This window comes from Hydra viridissima, unplaced genomic scaffold (genome assembly GCF_058129835.1).
Source record: "Hydra viridissima isolate aposymbiotic clone 2 unplaced genomic scaffold, HvirCarnegie_v1 scaffold_8, whole genome shotgun sequence".
NCBI classification, from domain to species: domain Eukaryota; kingdom Metazoa; phylum Cnidaria; class Hydrozoa; order Anthoathecata; family Hydridae; genus Hydra; species Hydra viridissima.
The window spans coordinates 16,810,001-16,830,674 of NW_028324307.1; the positions used below are offsets into that span (position 1 = coordinate 16,810,001).

General features: G+C 30.5%; 2 protein-coding genes and 3 pseudogenes across 3 annotated transcripts; 1 reads left to right on the forward strand and 4 right to left on the reverse strand.

Annotated features, from left to right (window-relative positions):
• Positions 1–3,655: 3,655 nt before the first annotated feature.
• On the forward strand, positions 3,656–12,710 carry LOC149885375 (uncharacterized; annotated as a pseudogene).
• LOC149885376 (uncharacterized) lies at positions 8,013–9,504 on the reverse strand (annotated as a pseudogene).
• A 513-nt stretch (positions 12,711–13,223) lies between the features above and the next one.
• Positions 13,224–15,893, reverse strand: LOC145180674 (uncharacterized; annotated as a pseudogene). The gene is made up of 5 exons (XR_016455187.1): positions 15,442–15,893; positions 15,189–15,285; positions 14,943–15,096; positions 14,087–14,252; positions 13,224–13,563 (listed from the first exon to the last, which is right to left on the reverse strand). The product of XR_016455187.1 is annotated as an uncharacterized LOC145180674 (transcript).
• Positions 15,894–16,691: 798 nt separating this feature from the next.
• On the reverse strand, positions 16,692–17,954 carry LOC145196087 (uncharacterized). The gene has a single exon (XM_090096623.1). It carries the CDS (start codon positions 17,952–17,954, stop codon positions 16,869–16,871), a length of 1,086 nt encoding a protein of 361 aa, XP_089952749.1. The 3' UTR covers positions 16,692–16,868.
• A 24-nt stretch (positions 17,955–17,978) lies between these two features.
• On the reverse strand, positions 17,979–18,794 carry LOC149885377 (uncharacterized). Its single transcript, XM_090094675.1, has one exon. It carries the CDS (start codon positions 18,792–18,794, stop codon positions 17,979–17,981), a length of 816 nt encoding a protein of 271 aa, XP_089950801.1.
• Between the last annotated feature and the right edge of the window lie 1,880 nt (positions 18,795–20,674).

Sequence of the window (20,674 nt, forward strand, 5' to 3'; positions counted from 1 at the left end):
TTCGACAAAAAACAGATTCATCTATTTCAACAATGCACCCTGGACCGCCTATTGGATCAGGGTTATTGAGGAAATATGAGACGCAAATGTCTCTGCAAAATTGATTCCAATCAACAATGGTGCTGTCGTTTCCGATATTTAACTCTTGCCTTAAATCACTTATTGATAATCCCCGGCTCTTACCTGCACTTCTACTCCAAGCGTAAGTTAAGCCCAATATTTGCCACAATTGTAGGTGAGATTTCTCAAAGAAGCTGCCTTTTCTAATGTTAAAGGTTCTTTTGCAGCGCTTGACTGGACATCTCCAAATAACTTGATCAACTGACCCATTCTTTGTTTGCTGTGTGCAGGGCACGTTACATACACTACAATTCATGCTTTCAGCGAGTAAACCATAAGTTCTGCACCAGTGAATTGTAGCTTCGATATCGTATTTGAATTTTGCTCCTATTTCTGTCAAAGAAAGTGAGTCAAAAACGTCTATTGTTGGTCTTCGAAGAGCCATGATATGTAGATAAATGAAGAAGCAGAAAAACTATTCTGAAGCACTCCTTTTTATATGACAAACATAATGAAAATGAATTCACGGGGGGTTAACTTGAAGTTTTAAAAGAAAGTCAATAGTTTTAAAGAATTATTTTTATAATTAAAAAATTTTTATCTTGTTTTAAAGTGAATTGTAAAATATAATCAATGAAAGAATTTTTCAACTTATTTGACAAAAGTTTTAAAAGACACTCAAGCTAACAAACTAAGAATCCAGTTGAAGCAAATTGACGCGATAAGAGTAAATGCCATTGAATTTCATTACCTGGTAAGAGAAAAAAAATGCGGTCAATACACCTGATTATGAAACTTAACGCACCGGTTCTTTGTTCTTTTATTCGAAATCTTTTATATAAAAAATAAAAACCAGGCTGTTGATACTTTGAAAGGATAACTTTTAAACAAAAAAAAATCACTTTTCAAGATGGCGAATATTAGCGATTTGTGGTATATTTTTGTACTTTCGACATCAGATTAGAGCACTTTCCGTTGATTTTGAGACCCATGTTTTTATACGATTCTTAATCAGCATAAAATTCTCTATCAGAATCAATCATAAAATTAGGGGGGGGGGAGAAAGTGGAGTAGCGCCATATATATATATATATTTACCCGATATATTTATATACCCGATATATATATATATCGGGTATATCGGGTATATATATATATATATATATATATATATATATATATATATATATACCCGATATACCAGATTATCGGGTATTTTTATTACCCGATTTTCGGGTACTTCTACGGGTAATTTTATTACCCGACTTTCGGATAAAGATATCGGGTAATAAAATTACCCGATGATCGGGTATTTCTACGGGTAATATTCGGGTAGCTTAATTCGGGTAATACCCGACCCGAAGGCTTGGATATCGGGTAACTGAAGTTATTAAAATTACCCGTCTACGGGTACCCGCGGGTATTCGGGTCGGGTATTCGCTCCCTACGTACCGGCAATCATCAGCCAAAATACATAATGAAAAAAACGTTACAAAAAGAAAACATTAAAGAAAAACGAAAAAACCGTTAAAAAAAACAGTTAAAAAAGAATTGTTCTTATTAATGGCTTCAAATTAGTCTTTACTGTCTAATGATGCAAGCATGTATTTATTCTTACGCCAACACTTACTTACCAGCTCTTGCTTTTTATTTGATAAATTTGCGTCTCTATAGATGGCAATTTCAGTTATTTCATTTAAACATAGGGCGCATCTTCTTGTGCTTGGTTGATAAGGTTGGCATTTCCTGATAATACTCCATTTAATAAATGGTTATCCGTTTTTTTCTTTTATGCACCACACTTCCTTGGACAGTTCGGTGTCGTTTTTGTATCTTGCAGCATTAAACGACTGAATGTGGTTTGTATAACGTAATTTAAAATGTGGTTCACTTATGACAATATTTATTTTATCTAAATAGTTCGGAAGGTCGGAGGAAATAACAGCTTTGTAAAGTATGTTTTCTGATAGGCAAAGTTGATTTAGGGGACAATTCAACCTGTTGATACAATTGCAGGATTTCTTATTTTGATCTTCAATATCGTCGATGATTTTTTGGTTATGCTAGTTTATTATAGATTTTAAATTCGGCATGCAGCTGACTTTTAAAGTGTTTCTATTGAATATCTTGTTCAAAATATGCTTATATGGAAAATGTTTGTCTACCAAATTAATAAATGATTTGCCAACTTTTGTGATGACATTTTTGCTAAATGGTGGGTTGAACCCATGGCCGCCGAGAGGGGGGGTGGGGTGGACGGGGAAGATTCCCGGGGCCCCGCATGTGCACAAACAATTTTTTAAAGTAATTTTTAAAATATTTAAATAGTTTTGACTTTTAAAAGATTTAATTAACTTTTATTTTTCATTTTCAATGACCAGAGCACGCTTCTTTTGGTCCTGGGTATGTAATTGATCATAATGAGGGCCCCTTAAGAGAATTTCCCCGGGGCCCGAAATTTCTTTCGGCTGCTATGGTTGAACCATATATATACACTATATGTACACTATACATACATTTACGTACAGTATATTTAAATCACTTATCATCAGTTTAATGTTTACATGAAACTATACTAAAGATATAAAAAATACTATACTATAAGATTTTGAAACATTAATCAAATTTCATGAAATCATAATTCTAAAATAATTTAAATGTATTATATGTTTATAAGTTTAAAATTTATAGAATAGCATACTTCAAAATATTTAACCCTAAAGTCTAACACTTAGTCTAAACCAGCTATAGTACTTAGATATGGATATTCATGTTTTGTACAGGTATGATGAGTAAAATGATTTAAAAGTAAATAATTTAAAGGTTTTACATATTAAATCTTTCTTGAATAGCAGTTTGATATGCCTATGTTTTATTATGATTTTTTTTTCAGATAGGTAACGTACACTGCGTAGTTAAATCTTGTTATAGTAAGCCTAGGCTTATATAGTTCTTGAGAGTATAACATATGTGGAAGCACTAAAAAGTCAAATACTCTTAATATGATTTGGTCTATTTCCCTAAGACTTTAGTGGCATTATTGTTCTCTGTTTAAAATTATAAATAATGCTATGTATTTTAATAAAAATGTTTTCTAGCTTGTATTAATTGTACATTAATTTTTCTGATTTTTTTTAAAGGTGCAATAAAAAGTGTTTGGAAAACATTGGAGAGGCTAACTGTAAGGATATCTTTTCCAAACTTTATGATATAAAAAACAAACAAGATTTTTATATTCACGAATTGATAGATGTCACTAAATTAAAAAAAAGAGTGCCACATCAAAAGAATCTTGACACCAAAGCAGCCAAATAGCTTCTCCTATCATGTGATTGTAGACAATATACGCGTAGAGATGTGTTGCAGTGCACTTTTATCTGTCTTAAGTATTAGTGAAAAACGATTACGGAGAATAAGAAACCATAAGGTTATTGGAATAAACCTTGAAGATAAAAAAGGAAAAGGTATTTCTAATTGTCTTTTTCAGAATGTTCATGACATTGTTAGTAATCATATAAGATCATTTCCATTCAAGAAATCACATTACTCAGGCAAAAAAGTATATTACCTCAATCCAAGTTTAAATGTAAAATTAATGTGGCAACTTTTTTGAGATAAAAATCTAGATTTAAAAGTGAGCAGGTCTTTTTACTGGAACCATTTTAAAACAAACTTTAGCTTTCGATTTGGGCGCCCACAAGTGGACACTTGTTGCACGTGCAAAGAATTTAATCTTAGATTGAAATCAACACATCTCAATGATGTTGCTAAAAGAGCAGCGCAGACTGATTTAGATGCTCATAAGCTCAGGAGAAAAAAATTTTTCAATCCTTTAAAACATGAAACATCAGAAGATGGCTAAAAGGAGGAGCACATTCTATCATTGGCATATGACTATATGAAGACGATAAGTTTGCCAAAAATACCTGTACAACAACTTTATTACATGTGACAGCTATCAGTCAATGTTTTTTTCTATACATAACATTAAAGAAGGAAAAAGTCCCCTTTCTTCCTAGACTTTCATAGTGTGTATATATATATATATATATATATATATATATATATATATATATATATATATATATATATATATATATATATATATATATAGTGAGAGAAATAAGCATCCGAACAAAAGATTTTTTTATGGAAAATAAACTTTGTCAGGTTTTTTTCGAAAAAAAAAACTGTATAGAAATAAAAGAAATGACTATTCTGAAAGAAAATTTTATTACGAATTCAATATGCAAAAAAAAAATATCAATAATAATATTTAATTGATAAAAAATTAAGATACATTTAAACTATGCAATTTTTTAGTAAGTATCCGAACAAAATTTTAAAGATTAAGGCTTAAAGATTAACGTTTCTCCGAGTTATTATTTTTTTGACTTTTTAATATCGAGTTGGACCGCCTTTAGCTTTTATGACTTCTCCAAGTCGACATGGCATCGATTCAACTAATTTCTTTGTCGTATCTGAGTCGATATCAGCCCAAGCTTCTTGGAGCATGATTTTTAAATCTTCTTTTCTTTTTAGACATCGTGTGCCACATTTTTTATCCAGAATTGCCCAGAGATGTTCACTTGGATTGAGATCTGGACTTTGCGCAGGCCATTCAAGTAACTCAATTTGCTTTTGGATGAAAAACTCTTTTGCTTTCTTTGACGTATGTTTAGGGTCATTGTCTTGTTGGAAGATAAAATGCTTTCCTAATCGCAGTTTTTTAGTTGAAGCCAGAAGATTTTTATTGAGAATTTTAACATACAGTATCGGACAAAACATGGTGGACAAACTCAAATTTAGAACAAAAGTTGATCAAAAACTAAAAAAAACTAGTAAAACAATTGAACATATTTTTTTTTATGTCGTTTATTATGTTGTTAACAAAACTTAAAAGTTTTGAATCATACTAAAAATCACTAAAAACGTTTTAAAACACATTTTCCCTAACAAACTACATTTTTCTTTGGACAAAACAAGGTGGAAATTCAAAAAATCGACTGAAAATTCAAAAAAATTCAAAAATTAACTTATTATTTTTCAAAAAACTTCAAAAGTTAACTTAATATTTGGTAGGACCTCCTTTACTTTTAATAACTTCTTTCATTCTTCGGGGCATAGACGCAATTAATGAGTCAACAATTCTCATATAAATCTCTCGCCAGGCCTTCTCGATTTGTTCAAATAATTCCTCACTGGTCTTCACATTTGCACGCTCAATCTTATTGTCAATTATTTCCCACAAATTTTCTATGGGATTCAAGTCAGGGCTTTGTGCAGGCCACTCCATTATGGTGATATTCTTGTCCTTGAACCATTGTTTTACAATTTTTGACGTATGTTTGGAATCATTATCCTGTTGAAAAATCCATTTTAGGGGCATCTCCCATTCAGCATGTGGTAACATAACATCTTCCATTATATCTTTGTAAACAAAGCAGTCCATAATTCCATTAATTTCGTGAATAGGACCAGTTCCTAGTGCTGAGAAACAACCCCAAACTATAGCAGACGTTCCGTGCTTAACACTCTTCTTGGTATATTTAGTATTGAATCTGGTGTTCTTTGGTCTCCAGACTCGCTTCTTGCCGTCGCTTCCAAAAAGGTTATATTTTGATTCATCACTAAAAAGTATGTTTTTCCACTGGTCTACAGTCCAATTTTGGTGTGCTTTGGCAAACGCAAGTCTTAGCTTTCTATTTTTAAAGGAAATTAGCGGTTTCTTGGCAGGCATTCGAGAAAACAATTTTGCTTCGTTAGCTCTTCGTCGCACAGTGCGATTAGAGATTTGTAGTTCAAGTTTTTCGGTTAATTTTGTGGATGACAAAAATGGATCTTTTTTAAGCTCTTTAACAATTATTCGATCTAGTCTTTGTGTTGTTTTTCTTGGACGTCCGCCCCGATGGTTTGTTTTATAGCAGTCACGAGCTCCAAATGATTTGACAGTTTTGCTTACAGTCGATTTAGCTATATTATATTTTCTACAAATTTCAGCTTGACGTTTTCCGCTTTTAAAATCTTTAATAATATTTTCACGTAAAACACTTCCTAATTTGTCGAAAGCCATTTTAAGTTGCAATTTACCCCATATATCACGAGTTAAATATATTTTTAGTTTAATTGAAAAAATAATTGGCCAGACGTTCCAAAATCTATTTTATCATTTTAGAGTAATGTTAGGATAAAAGTGAAAACAAAAGAATGCGGTAAATTGAATAAAGACAATGAAATCTTATAAAAAAGCTTCGTTTTGATTTGTCCACCTTGTTTTGTCCAAGGAAAAATGTAGTTTGTTGAAAAAAATGTGTTATAAATTTTTTTTGTGATTCTTAGTATAATTCAAACGTTTTTAAATTTTGTTAAGAACATAATAAACTATTTAAAAATTAATATGTACAATTGTTTTACTAGTTCTTTTTAGTTTTTGATTAACTTTTGTTCTAAATTTGAGTTTGTCCACCATGTTTTGTCCGATACTGTAAACCTCAGAGTCCATAATTCCATCAATAAACTCCAGTTTTCCTGTTCCGTTCCAAGCCTTCGATCTCCATACCATAACATTGCCTCCACTAAATTTTACTGTGCCTCGAATACAACTGAGTGTGAATGCTTCCCCTTTTTTTCTCCAAACTTTTTGAGCTCCATCGGACTTCGCAAGATTAAATTTTGACTCGTCCGTCCACAAAACTTTCCTCCAGAATGATACCGGCATATTTACATATTTTTTAGCAAATGCAAGTCTTCGTTTTCGATGGATTTTTGAAAAGGATGGTTTCTTGCGTGGAACTCTTGCTTTGAATCCACTTTCTTTCAATCGATTTCGAATAGTACATAAGCTCACTTTTAACCCAAAATCTTTCTCAAGGAGGCTTGACACTTTTAGTGCTGATAAAAAACGGTTTTTTTGCACCATCTTTACAATTTGTCGATCTATTCTTGATGTTGTTTTACGCTTTGCTCCGCATCTGGGCTGATTTTGCACATATCCAAACATATTATACTTTTTAACCAGATCGCTGATGGTTCCTAATGCCATTCCAGTCGCTTTATTTATCGACCTAAACGTTTTACCTTGCTTGAACAAGTCAATAACCAAATTGCGCAGAGCTTGGGACCATTCCTTGGTTTTAACTCCCATACTTGATGATATCAATGGTAAATCAAATGAATTTTAAAAAATATCAGTCAATTATTAAAAATTACTCGTTGTAAAACAACAATATTTCTAAAACCATTGGTTTAAAAACTTTTTTTAATAATCAATTTCAAAACTTCGTTTACAAAACAACATGTTCGGATAACTATTTTTCATTGAAGTTTTAACACTCCTTCGGGAATCGTTAAATTTTAGCAACGCAAGTTAATTACCTTTGATTAATTTTTTGCAACATAAAATCGTAATTAAATTTGCTTTTAGAATAATTATAAAAGTATTTATCAAAAACATATGTTTTTCGAAAAAAACCTGACAAAGTTTATTTTCCATAAAAAAAATCTTTTGTTCGGATACTTGTTTCTCTCACTGTGTATATATATATATATATATATATATATATATATATATATATATATATATATATATATATATATATATATATACACTCTAAAAAAAAACTCGTTAAAAATAACGGAGTATGTTACGGATTACTCCCTCAATATAGCACCAACGGAGTTTTCCGTTAATTTAATGGAGTAATAATTTAACGGATTCAATCCGTTACTCAAAAATAACAAGTTAATCCGTAAATTTAATGGATAATTTGTTGAAGTATTAAAAAAATCCGTAATATGAGAAAAACTATTTTGTTTATCTTGAGAAATTGCTGAAATAAAACAGTTTAGATATTTTATACCGTGTTTAGACAATTAATTAATTGCGAGGGTTTTAGATGGCATCAATAGCAATAAAACCTTTTGTAGAAATAAATAAAAAATAACACAAAATTGTAAATCTTCATGTATATTATGATAAGTAAAAGACACATTTAAGTAAAAATTAAACAAATTTAGCGAGTGTTAATCGCAGCTCAACCACTCCATTAGACAAAGAAACATACTGCAGCCCATAAACATCTTGCAGAAACTGCCAAAACATGATTGTTGATGGCTGGTATTCGATGTTAAAGCAACAAAAAAGTTTGCATAAACGATCGATGCCTTCTACGATAGATGTGCTGGCTTCAAGCAAAGTTTTTTCAGCTGCAATCTTTATGGAGAGAACTTTTTCTCCCTCGACCCCTATATTAATATCACCGGAGAAGGGGACTCCAACTTTTCTGCAACATTTTGCAATCCATGCTCAGCCTAAATTTGCAATCAAACTAACTGTTATATCCGTTACAATATTATTATAAACTTTATTTATACATTTATAAATTATAATTTTTTGCTGTTTTCAATTTTAAATTTACGTGTAATGTAAATAAACTAAAAAAATATTTTTTTACACTGCATATCCGGATGATTTCTATGGCTACTTCTGAAGCAGAACGTTTCAGTTTTCCCCCTTGTTGCAGAAGCGAGCATAGAAGCTTGCATGCATAATAAGCTTTCCAATCTAAAACAAATATATAAATATAAAGAAAACGTAAAAATGCCAAACACATCTAAAAAAGTTAATTCCATGCAAAATATTTTTTGAACAAAAAAAAATATATCTTTAATAAAAATAATGCAAACCATAATGTTTTTTAGAAGCCATTACAGCCACATTTTTGATGTAAACACTATTTTACATTAAAGCATATTTTATTATTGGGTCTGAAACAGTATGATAAAAGGTTTTGAGGATATCAACCATGCAGTCGGAATATTTATTAGTAGCATGTTTATTTGTAGATTGAAATTCCATATCAATCTACAAATAAACATGCTAATAATAAATACAATGCCTAAAACTGTATTAATCTTATCAATTTAATTGTATTAATCTTTACAATTATTTTATAATCACTTAAAAAAAAAAAACTATAAATATTATATACTAAAGATTGATATCTGATAAAAAGAGTCACATAATAGATAATATTGACAACAAAATACCAGCTCTGGAATAGTCCTGAATTTCGGAAATTTAAGCATCAGTCGGGATTATGAAGGTTGATCTGATGAATGAACCCAATTTTGTCGAAAACAAAACGTTGACTTTGTAGAAGCCTTAATTTCTTCTACACGTGTAGAAGATAATGAATCAAGCTTTTCAATTTCATCGAGGTTGCTCATTCCTAAAATTAATTTAAATATAAAAAACACAGAGCAACAATATAGATATTAAATATATTAACAATTTTATAAAAAACTCTGTATAAATAATTTTGAAAAACCTATATAAGTAAAATACAGGTCTTTACAACATGTTTTTTATAATAAAATACAGGTTTTTACGGCAACTTTACAGAAATGATAAATTAGATAATCTAAACATAATGTGCAAGACATGAATCCAGGGGGCAACCTTCAGGATTTTGAAGTTCTACTGAAAAACCCGCTGGTTGAGACAGTTCTGCAAGTTCAGGATCTGCCAGTTGAGTTGTATCGCAACGAGTTAAGTTGTGTCCCCTTTTACGAGACCAAACAAACTTTTTTTGTGATCCTAGTATACAAAGGAAAATAAAGTTAGTAAATGTAGCCACTTATATGATAAAAATAAGATAATAATTTAAATAAACTTTTAGTTGCTAAAATTAATTATTTGCAATGGAGACATACAACGGAGAAATTACAACGCAATGACACACCACAAGGGAAATACAGTGCAAGTTGGTAATATAAAAAAAGTTGGTACGCATCTACAGCAACATTTATAATAAATTAGTTTAAATAATTTTAACAAACACCAGGTAACTTTCTTCTAGCATTTTCCAATCCTCTCTCCAGGAAGCCATGATAATTAGTAGAATCATAAAAATTCCATGCTGGAAGTACAAGTGCCTCACTTAGCACTGCTGTCACCGAAATCCTTTGATACCGATCAGGATAATTTCCATTAACACTCATCATTTTGTGCACAACAGTTCGAATGATGTGCTGTCTAGTAGAGATTGAAACTTTACCAGAATCAACCTCTTCAGTATATAGACAAGTACTCTATAAACTAATATATGATTACTGTTCACAAAATCTTGAAAACTATTATTGCTAAAAAAGCAAGTAAAGTAAAGTTATAACTTAAAAAATTATAACTTATAAATCAAGTAAATTGCAGCTATATAAATGCAAGTAAAAATCATTTAAGTATTCTAATTACAGAGTACAATTACAGAGAAAGGCTTTAATCGAATAAACTGAAACAAACGCCTCATTTGCAGCTTTCATTAGATGGCTGTTGTTAACAGAAACACTAGATTCTGAAAACTTAATACTGGAAAGTAAAGTACTTTGATTTGGCTGAAACGAAGGCAACACTAATGGTGAATTTGATATTGGCTATCAATTTGATATCAATTAAAAAATGTAGCAAAATTGTTTTTTGGTGCCGTTGAAGGAATGAATGATGATGAAAAATATGTGTATCAACAAAATCTTTTACTTTATTTGGGAGTGAACATGTTGTGCACTTTGGGAAAGTAATCCTTGATGAAGCTTGTTCCAATATCTTGGGAAGTAGGATATTAATAGACACAACATAGCATTTGTCCTCTACTAAAACAGAATGCATTGATTGCAATGCCATAGAGTATTGTTGCTCTTCATGCATACCTAGTGATATTTCTGTTGCCTCAATATAGTACCCACATTCTTTTAGCCATTTGTTTCTTTTATATATAGTGTCAGTTTTATTGAAAATACTAAACATACTATTGAGATCATTTATCACATCAAAAACAAATTCATTAGTTGGAGCTACTTTCAAATTAATTGCTAAAGTTTCTACTATCTTTGAAGCATAAACAGCAACGTCATTTAGTAGGCCAGACATATTTTCCATAATAAGCTGCGAATTAGCTAAAGTGATGTTTGGTTTTGAAGTTATTTCTGAAACAAACTTCATAACAGATACTTCAATATTGTCTCTTGTTACAGAACTAGAGTTAACAATTGTGGCATTATTACAATCTTCATGTGGGTCACTTGGAAAATTTATATCAAATGCATCTCCCTGTTACTCACTTCGTAAGTTGTTATTGCAGCTTCCATTATTGTTGGAAGCTGCAATAACAACTGATGATGGTGCTCAAAATGCTTTTTAAACTTACTAAAGCTAAGGAGTACTCTTGGACAGTTATTAAACATACAGTTTAATTCAGATCCTCTCGTGGCTAAGCCATGAAAATTTCGAAAATGGTAAAAAAAGATCTAATAAATCTGCAAATAATTTGAGCATTTAAAACATTGCATATTTGTTTTAAAATGTTTTTATAGCATTGTCACCTTGAGCAGCAAAATCTTCATTACTGTTGATGGCAACTAATTTCTTAATAATTCGATCAGAAGACCATACTTTGATTAGCACAGACATTCTGTAAATGTATAAAACATTAAATTGTGCAATTAAGTAATGTAACTTAAATTTTAACTAAATGAAGAAATGACATTAATAATGAAAATAACTGACCTTAAACACACATGATAATAATTACTAATTAAAATTCGATACACTTTTTAATTAAGTTTTAAGCTTCAAAAAAATATTAAGTGTTCAAAGAAATTAATATTCTGAACTCTTTTACACGCCTGAACTCCGTTAACTTAACAAAGTTATTCTGATATATAATAGCTAACGGTGTTATCCGTTGTTTTATTCCGTTATTTTGTTACAATTGAATCCGTAAACTTAACGGAGCTTAACGGATTTACTGTCAACGGAGTTACTCAGTTGATATTTTAGCGATTTTTTTTTACAGTGTACATATATACATATACACTACTAAAGTCAAGGAAGAAAGGGGCCCAATTAAGTTGCCACTTTTTTAATTGATTATTTGATCTCACTTCCACCAAAGTATAATAAATTACGTTTGTATTCTGACAACTGTGGTGCACAAAATAAAATCAAACCTTATCACATTTTTGTTTATACTTAACTGACAGTGGTAGGGTTGATAAAGTCGAACATTTCTTTCTAATAAGAGGGCATAGTTTCCTCCCTTGCGATAGGGACTTTGGTATAATTTCAAGTGTTTGAAAAACACATGACCGTTTTTATCTCATGCGCCAACTCACCGAACTTATTATTAGCAGCTCCAGATCACAAAAGTTTACGGTGAAAGAAATTGTAGGTGCAACTGAATTTTTTGATCTTAAAGCTTTGAGCCGAAAATATTACAAAAAATCTTGCATTTCTTCAGAAACCAAGGGTAAAAATACCCCAAAAGAAAAGAAGGTTCACTTTTCAATTAATAACTTGTTTCATTTTGTATATGAGCATGATAAAAAAGGCTACATTAAGGCATTCACTAATATTAATGGTTTGGTCTGTCATACTTTTTATTATGTCCAAACATACGGGTACTGTACTACAGGTGGATAGTTTGGCTTGTACAAGTGGTAAAGTTACACTGAAAAAAGCGAAGGTGGAAGACCTTAACAAATTAAAACAATTCATTCCTGAAGAATTTAACGAGCTTTATAACGAGCTGTATTCTTGGCCGACTAATGAATGTGAGAATATCCCTGATAGTAACTTTGAGGGGGAACTAGATTAATTCTTACTGATAGCTACTTTAGTTATATATATGTATTATATTTATTACTGGGACATTAAAACATTGTTTTAAATTACATCCCAGACAGCAAGGATATAATGGTCCCGCACTGGTCCTGTGTAGGCTGCCGCGCTGGACCAGCTGCGGCTGCCAACGTGGCGAAGCTCCGTTTTGCTCTAAGGATTTTTCATGGACCAGCCGTGGCTAGCCAGTGATGACAAAACAGCGGCTAGCCAGTGATGGCAAAACAGTGGCTTACCACTACAGGAAGAGAACGGACAGAAAAATGGCTAACCATTACTATAGTTATTGAAATTCTGTATTGAAATTTCGGTTCGTGACAATAGTCACGAACAGAAATAACAATATAGAAATTTAATGCTTTTAGTTATTCTAATAGTTGACATTCTCACTGGAATAAAATTATACTTTACTTTTAGCATCAGTTTAAACTTATCTTTTTGTAAAACAAATTTCAAATTTTTAATTCATAATGTATTAACTACATTTCATCGCTTACATTACGACATAGTTGACCAAGCAAGGGTATTATTATATAATATAATATTCAATGAGTAATATAAATATATTTACAATCTTACATATTACAATAACAAATTTTAATTTGAATCTTCTGAATCGGAAGTTGATGTTAAACTAGAAAAAATTTTATTTTTCACTGTCGAAAAACAAGATACTTTCTCGGTTGCAGTAGCTTTTTGAGCCAGTAGCCTTGTGGCTCTCGCCTTCCTTCCACCATTTCTATCGATTGCTCCCGCCAAAAAATGTACTATCGCCTTTTGAATATCACTTTCTGTGGCTTGAGCAGTCGGGGGATTTCGCTTCAATGCGCCTGTAAAATTAAAACACATGATAATATAAATCTAAAATCAAACGATGTCATATTCTCAACTCGTATATTTATTCGGAGAGTCATCCATTAACTAAAATTATGAAGTTAATTAATTTAAAGTTTATTTTTATTAAGTCAAACCTATTTTAAAAAACATTTAGGTATATACTTGGCATTTACTTACATAAAAGGAAAAGAACAATAAATATACGATTTTTTTTTTTTATTGTTTTATTACTTATTTATTATTATTTCTTTTTTTTTTTTTCAGAAAATGTTTTACTACTGTTACTACTGTCCCTTACAAAAGTTTGCCTATTTAACAGAACCGGATATGGTATTGTGACACTATCTTAATAAAGATACCTTCAAATGTTTATTAGCACCCCCTCTCCTTCTTACCAACATTTTAGTAGAGATATTGTATAAGAACTTTTTTCCAACTTGATAATGTTAACAAAAGATTTAAATGAATTAAAACTTTTTTAAATTTTCAATTCAAAGTTAAAAAAAAAAGATCTACCTTCGATAACTAATCTGCAATTCAAATCACGGAAAGACTGTTTGTCTTTATCACCCTGACCTGTCCAATTTAGTTTTTTGAGAACATCATTATGTAATAATGACAATAGCATTCTCTTCACTGCCTCTTTTAAGTTTTGCCCACCTTTAGAAGCAACTGCGCGTATCTAGATACAATAAGCAATAAAACAAGCAACAAAACAAATAAGATAAAATGTTTTCAAAATGAAACTTTTGATGATTAGCACAAAAAATATATTAACTTGACAACATACATTTAATTTAATTAGAAATTTAGATTTTTATTTTCAAACTTTTGCTTTTTTAATGCCAATTTAGTTTTAGAAAAGAGAAATAAAGATTAAATGTGTTTAGCATTAAAGTTTTCTTGTTTTGCAAAATTTTTGTGGTGAACTTCAATAAACTAATAGAAACTTTATATTTTCTTTTAAATAATCAAAATAAATAAAAAAATAAAGTGTAAAAATTAAGATCAGTTAAATGAGTGAGCAACTTACAAGCTTTTTCATTGTTATTTTTTCGTTTTCAAGTGTCTTTTCAAGTTGCAATAACTGAGCCATATTGCAAAAGGGAAGTTTAAGAATATCAAAAATGTTTTGGTCATCTTCATGAACTCCACCATTAGCAATATTCTGCAGCATGGCTGTGTTGTATGCAACCTCTTTTCTCAGATTTGCCACATCCTCTTTGAGTTCCACTAATATTGAAACTATTTTGATTGTCACAGCTGATGGCAACATTTCTTGTGATTTCTGCTCCTCATCTATAAGATTTATTTTAGATTTTATGGCAGGAGGCGTGAATGAAAGTAGTGGAGTTAGCATTTGTGCACTTACAGGTTTTGATGGTGTAAGTTGCATGGATGTTCCAGAGGGAAATATTTTTGGCGTAACCGGAGCTGGTGTCAACAATTTAGCTTTTTTAGAAATTGGAATAGATTCTTCCACAAAGAATTCTGTTTCGCTGTGCTCATCAGGATATAAAACTGCTCTTCACATAAAATAAAGAAAACAAAAATACTTAGGATTTAAAACCATAAAATTGTATTTACAAAAAAGTATAAATTCTTTACTATTAAGTACCGCTTTGGACGTATCCTAGTATTTGATTCTGAATCACTCTGTAGATCAGATGTTATGGTAGCCTTTTCAAGTTGAGATTGTGCCTTGTTGTAAGAACCTAAAATACAACCCCTTAGTTACACTCTTATAACAACACTATCAATATTATAACTACAGTATAAAACTATCACTATTTCTTTTGTATAATAAATTATAACTTTTTGACAATAATGCAGGTTATATCTTAAGCACATTATGTACATATGTGACTGACCTATTTTTTTAATAACTCGAATGGCATGTTTTGGCCTATTTTCATTAGGGGCTTCACATTCTTTGATAGCCTTATTTACTCTGCCTTGTGAGGTATATGGTGGCCAAAAGCAAAGTTCATTATTAAATATGTTTCTGGCAAAATTGCAACAGCATCTTCTTCATTCTTAAAAGCAACTATAAGAAACTGATGGAGATCCATTCTAAAGTTTAAAAAATAATAATGCTCAGTATAAGAAATACAACTGCTATTTTATTTTTCTGATGTATAAAATTTTCAAAAGATTTTCAAATGATACAATTATTAGAATATAATTTCAAAGATTAAAAATTTATTTTGAAGAAAAATTGAAATTACTGAAATGAAAGTTTAAAGAAAGAGACTTATTTCATTAAAAATAAGATTAAGATTGTTACAATATTATAATTACACAACCATTATGTTATTTTACAACAATATTGATGTTACAATTATATTCCTTAACAGGAATTGTGTAATAGTATAAAATTTATATAACTTTACACACACACACACACACACACACACACACACACACACACACACACACACACACACACACACACACACACACACACACATATATGTGTGTGTGTGTGTGTATACATGAATATATACATATATATGTATGTAGCAGCAGCAGCAGCAGCAACAGCAGCAGCAGCAGCAGCAGCAGCAGTAGTAGTAGTAAATTACAAATTAATAAAAAAAACAAATAAGAGTAAAATATAAAAAATATGACAATCTATGGCAATAACAAAAGTAATTAAATAATAATAGTATAACTATTTTTCAGATAAATTACTTAAGTTAATTTCAAAGTGCTGCAATAAAACAAATGATTAGAGGTACTTAATAAATAGTTTTATCATTTTTCTAACAAAACAAAAATTGAGTTGAAAGAATTTCAAATCTTTAAATACCCCTTCATAAAAAAAATGAATGGAAGTCTTTTAATAAATCAAACAATAATTAATATATATATATATATAATAAAGTGCTCAATGTTCTTAAAAGAACATTGAGCACTTTATTATATATATATACTACTTTATAATTGCTCTTAAAAGAGCAATTATAAAGTAGTAGAAAATCACTTAACAAAATTTTTTTTTCATTTCTGATGAGTCTTTATTGATGAAACACGGTGTTAAATGAAAAAATATTTTTGTTAAGTGATTTTCTACCACTATATATTACATTTTAAATGAAATAATATTCAGAATGGCACATAAAATCAAAATTGCTTACACTGAATTTCAATAACTAACTCTTCATATATTGCTATTAAAATACTAAACTTATTAAAACAAACTTATTACAATTTGTTAAAAAAAAAAAGCTTAACATATGTCTTCAAGTCAAGGATAGTCGAAGTATGTGCAATATAAGACTAAAAATAAACTTATTCAACTAAGACTGTGTAGCAAAGGTATAGTAACAAAGTAAGCTTTGTAAGGGAGTAAAACACATTTTTGTTTTATTTCTGATAATAAAACATATGAAAGATGCTTAGCTAAAGAAGATACCATAAAAATATCAAGGATATCTAAATTGCATGGGTAGTTGAAAAAACTCTCAACACTTTCAAAATTGCTGCACACCAGATAAATTTGACCACAACAACTTTTAATAATATTTTTAACTAGAACTATAGAGCCAGTTTTTATTTTAAAACAATTGCCACCTTGTGAAACTTTAATACAAAATTTGTTTGTATAGAGCTCTTTGTGTTGAGTCTGCACATTTACATTTTCACTATTGCACAAAGGTCCATCAAAATGTTCTTTTCTTAACTGAAAAAGTGTGCTGTTAGTTTGACTATTGATTGACTCTGCAAGATGTTGTTCTGATAGCCTTCTTATAACTTGTTGCAAAGGCAAGTGTGGTTTTCTTACAAGTTTCTTAAGATTTGATAAATAATTTTCAAAAGGAAAGGCTGAAAAATTGTCTAGTGGACCATATTGGTTTGCATCTTGTGCTAAATGCACTAGCCCATGCATGTTATAACTTACAACTTCAGGTCCAAATAAACTTGAAGAGTGTTCCACATAAAGTACTAGCAAACTATGTGCATAATCAACATATTTGTGACACAATGAATGACTAAGAAGAATAGTCATTCCGACACAAAAAAGCATAAAATTGTTGTACAAAGCATCAGGTAATGTATCTCGAAAGCAAACCATACCAGTATACAATAGAAGTTGTCGAAATTCTGTAGCTTTCCAGCGTTCAAAATCAGAAAATGCTCTTGGTTTTCGAGCAAATTCTGAACATATATTTGTCTTTAAATGAAGCCACTTTTCTGATAAATCTAATACTGTACGTGGACCGAGACGTGTTTTCAAAGGACCTTTAATTAACAAATACACAAATTTACGCATAATACCCAGGCATGACAAATGCATATAATCACCTAGGACTTGTGATATCAAACCAATAGAGATTTGAGCTAGAGGGCTCACACAAATGTGATGCTTACAATCTGACATATTAGCGAATGATGCATCTGTTCTTTATGTTGCAGCAGTTTTAGGAAAAGTTACTCTTCCATTATATAGACCACGCTGCTCACATTTATCGCAGCCATGATATGCATTATGACCTTTAGTGCATTTTACAAATGCTCTTGCTGGGGTGTCACAAATAATTGCAGAAATTCTAAATGAATAATTTTGACTGTTAATTGTGATACCATTTTTGTACAGCTCATTAACATCTAATACAAAGTCAGATAAGAAAGCTGTAATGTTTTTAGGTTTGCAATTGTTACAGTACAGTGCAATAACAAATGGTTTTTTGTTACATTGCAATATTCCATCAAATTTTTCCACTAAACCAAGAATTGGCCATATCTGCATGCTTGAACTTTTAAAAAGAGGCAAGCCATCAAAATTGACTTGAATTGTTACAGTCTTATCTGTAAAACATTCTGTACTTTCAGATAAAAGTCCATTTTTTATGCCTAAGTAAGAATAAGAATTTTCAAAAACTTCAACCTTTAATTGTTCAGTTTTTAAAATAGTTTTGGGACTTTTTGGTAAGCCAGGAAATGATTTGCGCAATATAATCAATAAATCACCCAAAGCTGCATGTGTAATTTTGTGCTTAGTTGCCCAACTAGTCAAATCATTAACTAGGACATTTATAACATTTGACTTGTCTATGGATAGAATTGATTCTGAACTAATTGATTTTTCATCATTGGTTTTCCAAATTTCATCAGAGCTGTTGACACAATCATGAAAAACTGAATTTAAAGAAAAAATAGATGTGTCAATAGGTTCATAACTCTCCGGAGTAGCATCAAACTTTGAGTTATTGCAGTTCATATTTAAAGGCAATGAATTACTTTCCAAAACAAAACTATTAGCTTCAGCGATTTCATCGAAAATAGTTGCAACATTTTTTTGAATCTTCCTTCGTTTAGTCCATTAGCTCATTTTTAACCTAACAATACAATAAAAAACTTGTTTCGTTTCACAAAATAATTAATTTGCATCAACTTTTCTAAAACATTTTTTAAAAACAAAAAATTGTTTAGTAGAATATAATCGTCAAAAGATTTTAAAGTAATGAAGTAAAAGAAAACAGACTAGAACAGTATCTCGCCAGCAAATATTTTTTAACAAATAAAGAATCTGAGAATATTTAAATGAAACGTTAAAAACAAGATGGATGCGAGAACTAAAGTTTTTTCAAATTGTACTAAGGTTAATTCAAATTGGTTCGGCAATGGTCTGCCGATATTGGCCCAATGTCTATTCATCTGCTCCGGCAAACCATTAATGGCCTGCTATTGGTATTATCGCGGCTAACCTGCACAGGCAATCTTATAAAGGCTTGGCAATGGCCCTGTTACGGCTTGCTAGGGCTGGCAATCCACGAACGGAACTTTACCGGTCCTTTAATGAATTCGCTGGCATAGGCTAGCCTTTATCGGACCAGTATATACTTGCTGTCTGGGATAGTTGTAGTTCTTAAAGAGTTTTAATTTTTTTTCCTTCCTGAAATATTCGATTTTTTTTAAAAGGGCAAACTTTTCGAAATTTCATACATTAATTATTAACAAACGAAATGTTATAACAATTATCAAAGTGTACTAAGATGTTACTCTTGCATATATAAACTCTTTATATCTTTTAAAATATTTATTATTCAAAGATATAAAGAGTTTTTTTAAATTTTCTCATAAACGGATTTATTCAAATTCTCAAAAGCGGGTTTATTGAAATTCTCAAAAACTTATAAATTAATTTGAAAAAACCCAAGTTTCAACGTCTAAAGATGAAAGAGAAGAAAAGGAAATTGAAAAAGAAATTGCATCCGATGGCACTGTTTGGGAGAAAATGAAAGGCTGTACACCTGGTAGAAAACCGATTCATAATGTTTTCAAAGATGTGGCCGTTCCTACTGGACAGTCCAAAAATATATCATGAAAGGCAAGTGTAGTAGTGCATTTTCTTTAAACACAAACGATCCTATAATAGAGTACATTCGATCGTGTACGGAAGTGAAAGCCTCAAGAGTTTTAATGCGACCTTAGACAGTAACCAAATAAAAATTACTGGCCTTTATTGACATTCTTTATGGTCGTGGTGCATATCAAGCCAAATATTTGAAACTCTCTTATTTGTAGTGCAAAAAATGGGAACCAGATTTCTTTACTTCTATCATTAGCAGGAATAATTTAACGAAAATTTTGCGGTTCATACGGTTTGACAATAAGAATAAAAGAACCTAGAGGTTGGCTATAGACAAATTTACCCTTATTTCTATGATATGGAATGCATTTATTGATAATAGCCAAAACTGTTATAAACCTGCAGAAAATATAACGGTTGATGAACAGTTATTTCCACTAAAAGCAAGGTGTAGGTTTACACAATATATGCCTAACACACCGGATAAGTTTTGGATAAAATTTTGGTTAGCAGCGGTGAATGATGAAAACCAAATATGTAAGAAATGGCTTTCCATATCTAGGAACAGACGAGGACAGGGAAAAGTCAATCCCTCTTGGGGAATTCGTTGTTATGAAACTTATGGAGCCCTACATCATGAAAGGACGATGCGTCACAACAGACAATTTTTTTACAAGTACATATATATACATATATACATATATATATATATATATATATATATATATATATATATATATATATATATATATATATATATATATATATATATATATATATATATATAT

Coding starts and splice junctions, on each gene's coding strand:
- LOC145196087 (XM_090096623.1), bottom strand. CDS start 17,954: ATGTCAGATTGTAAGCATCACATTTGTGTGAGCCCTCTAGCTCAAATC.
- LOC149885377 (XM_090094675.1), bottom strand. CDS start 18,794: ATGAACTGCAATAACTCAAAGTTTGATGCTACTCCGGAGAGTTATGAA.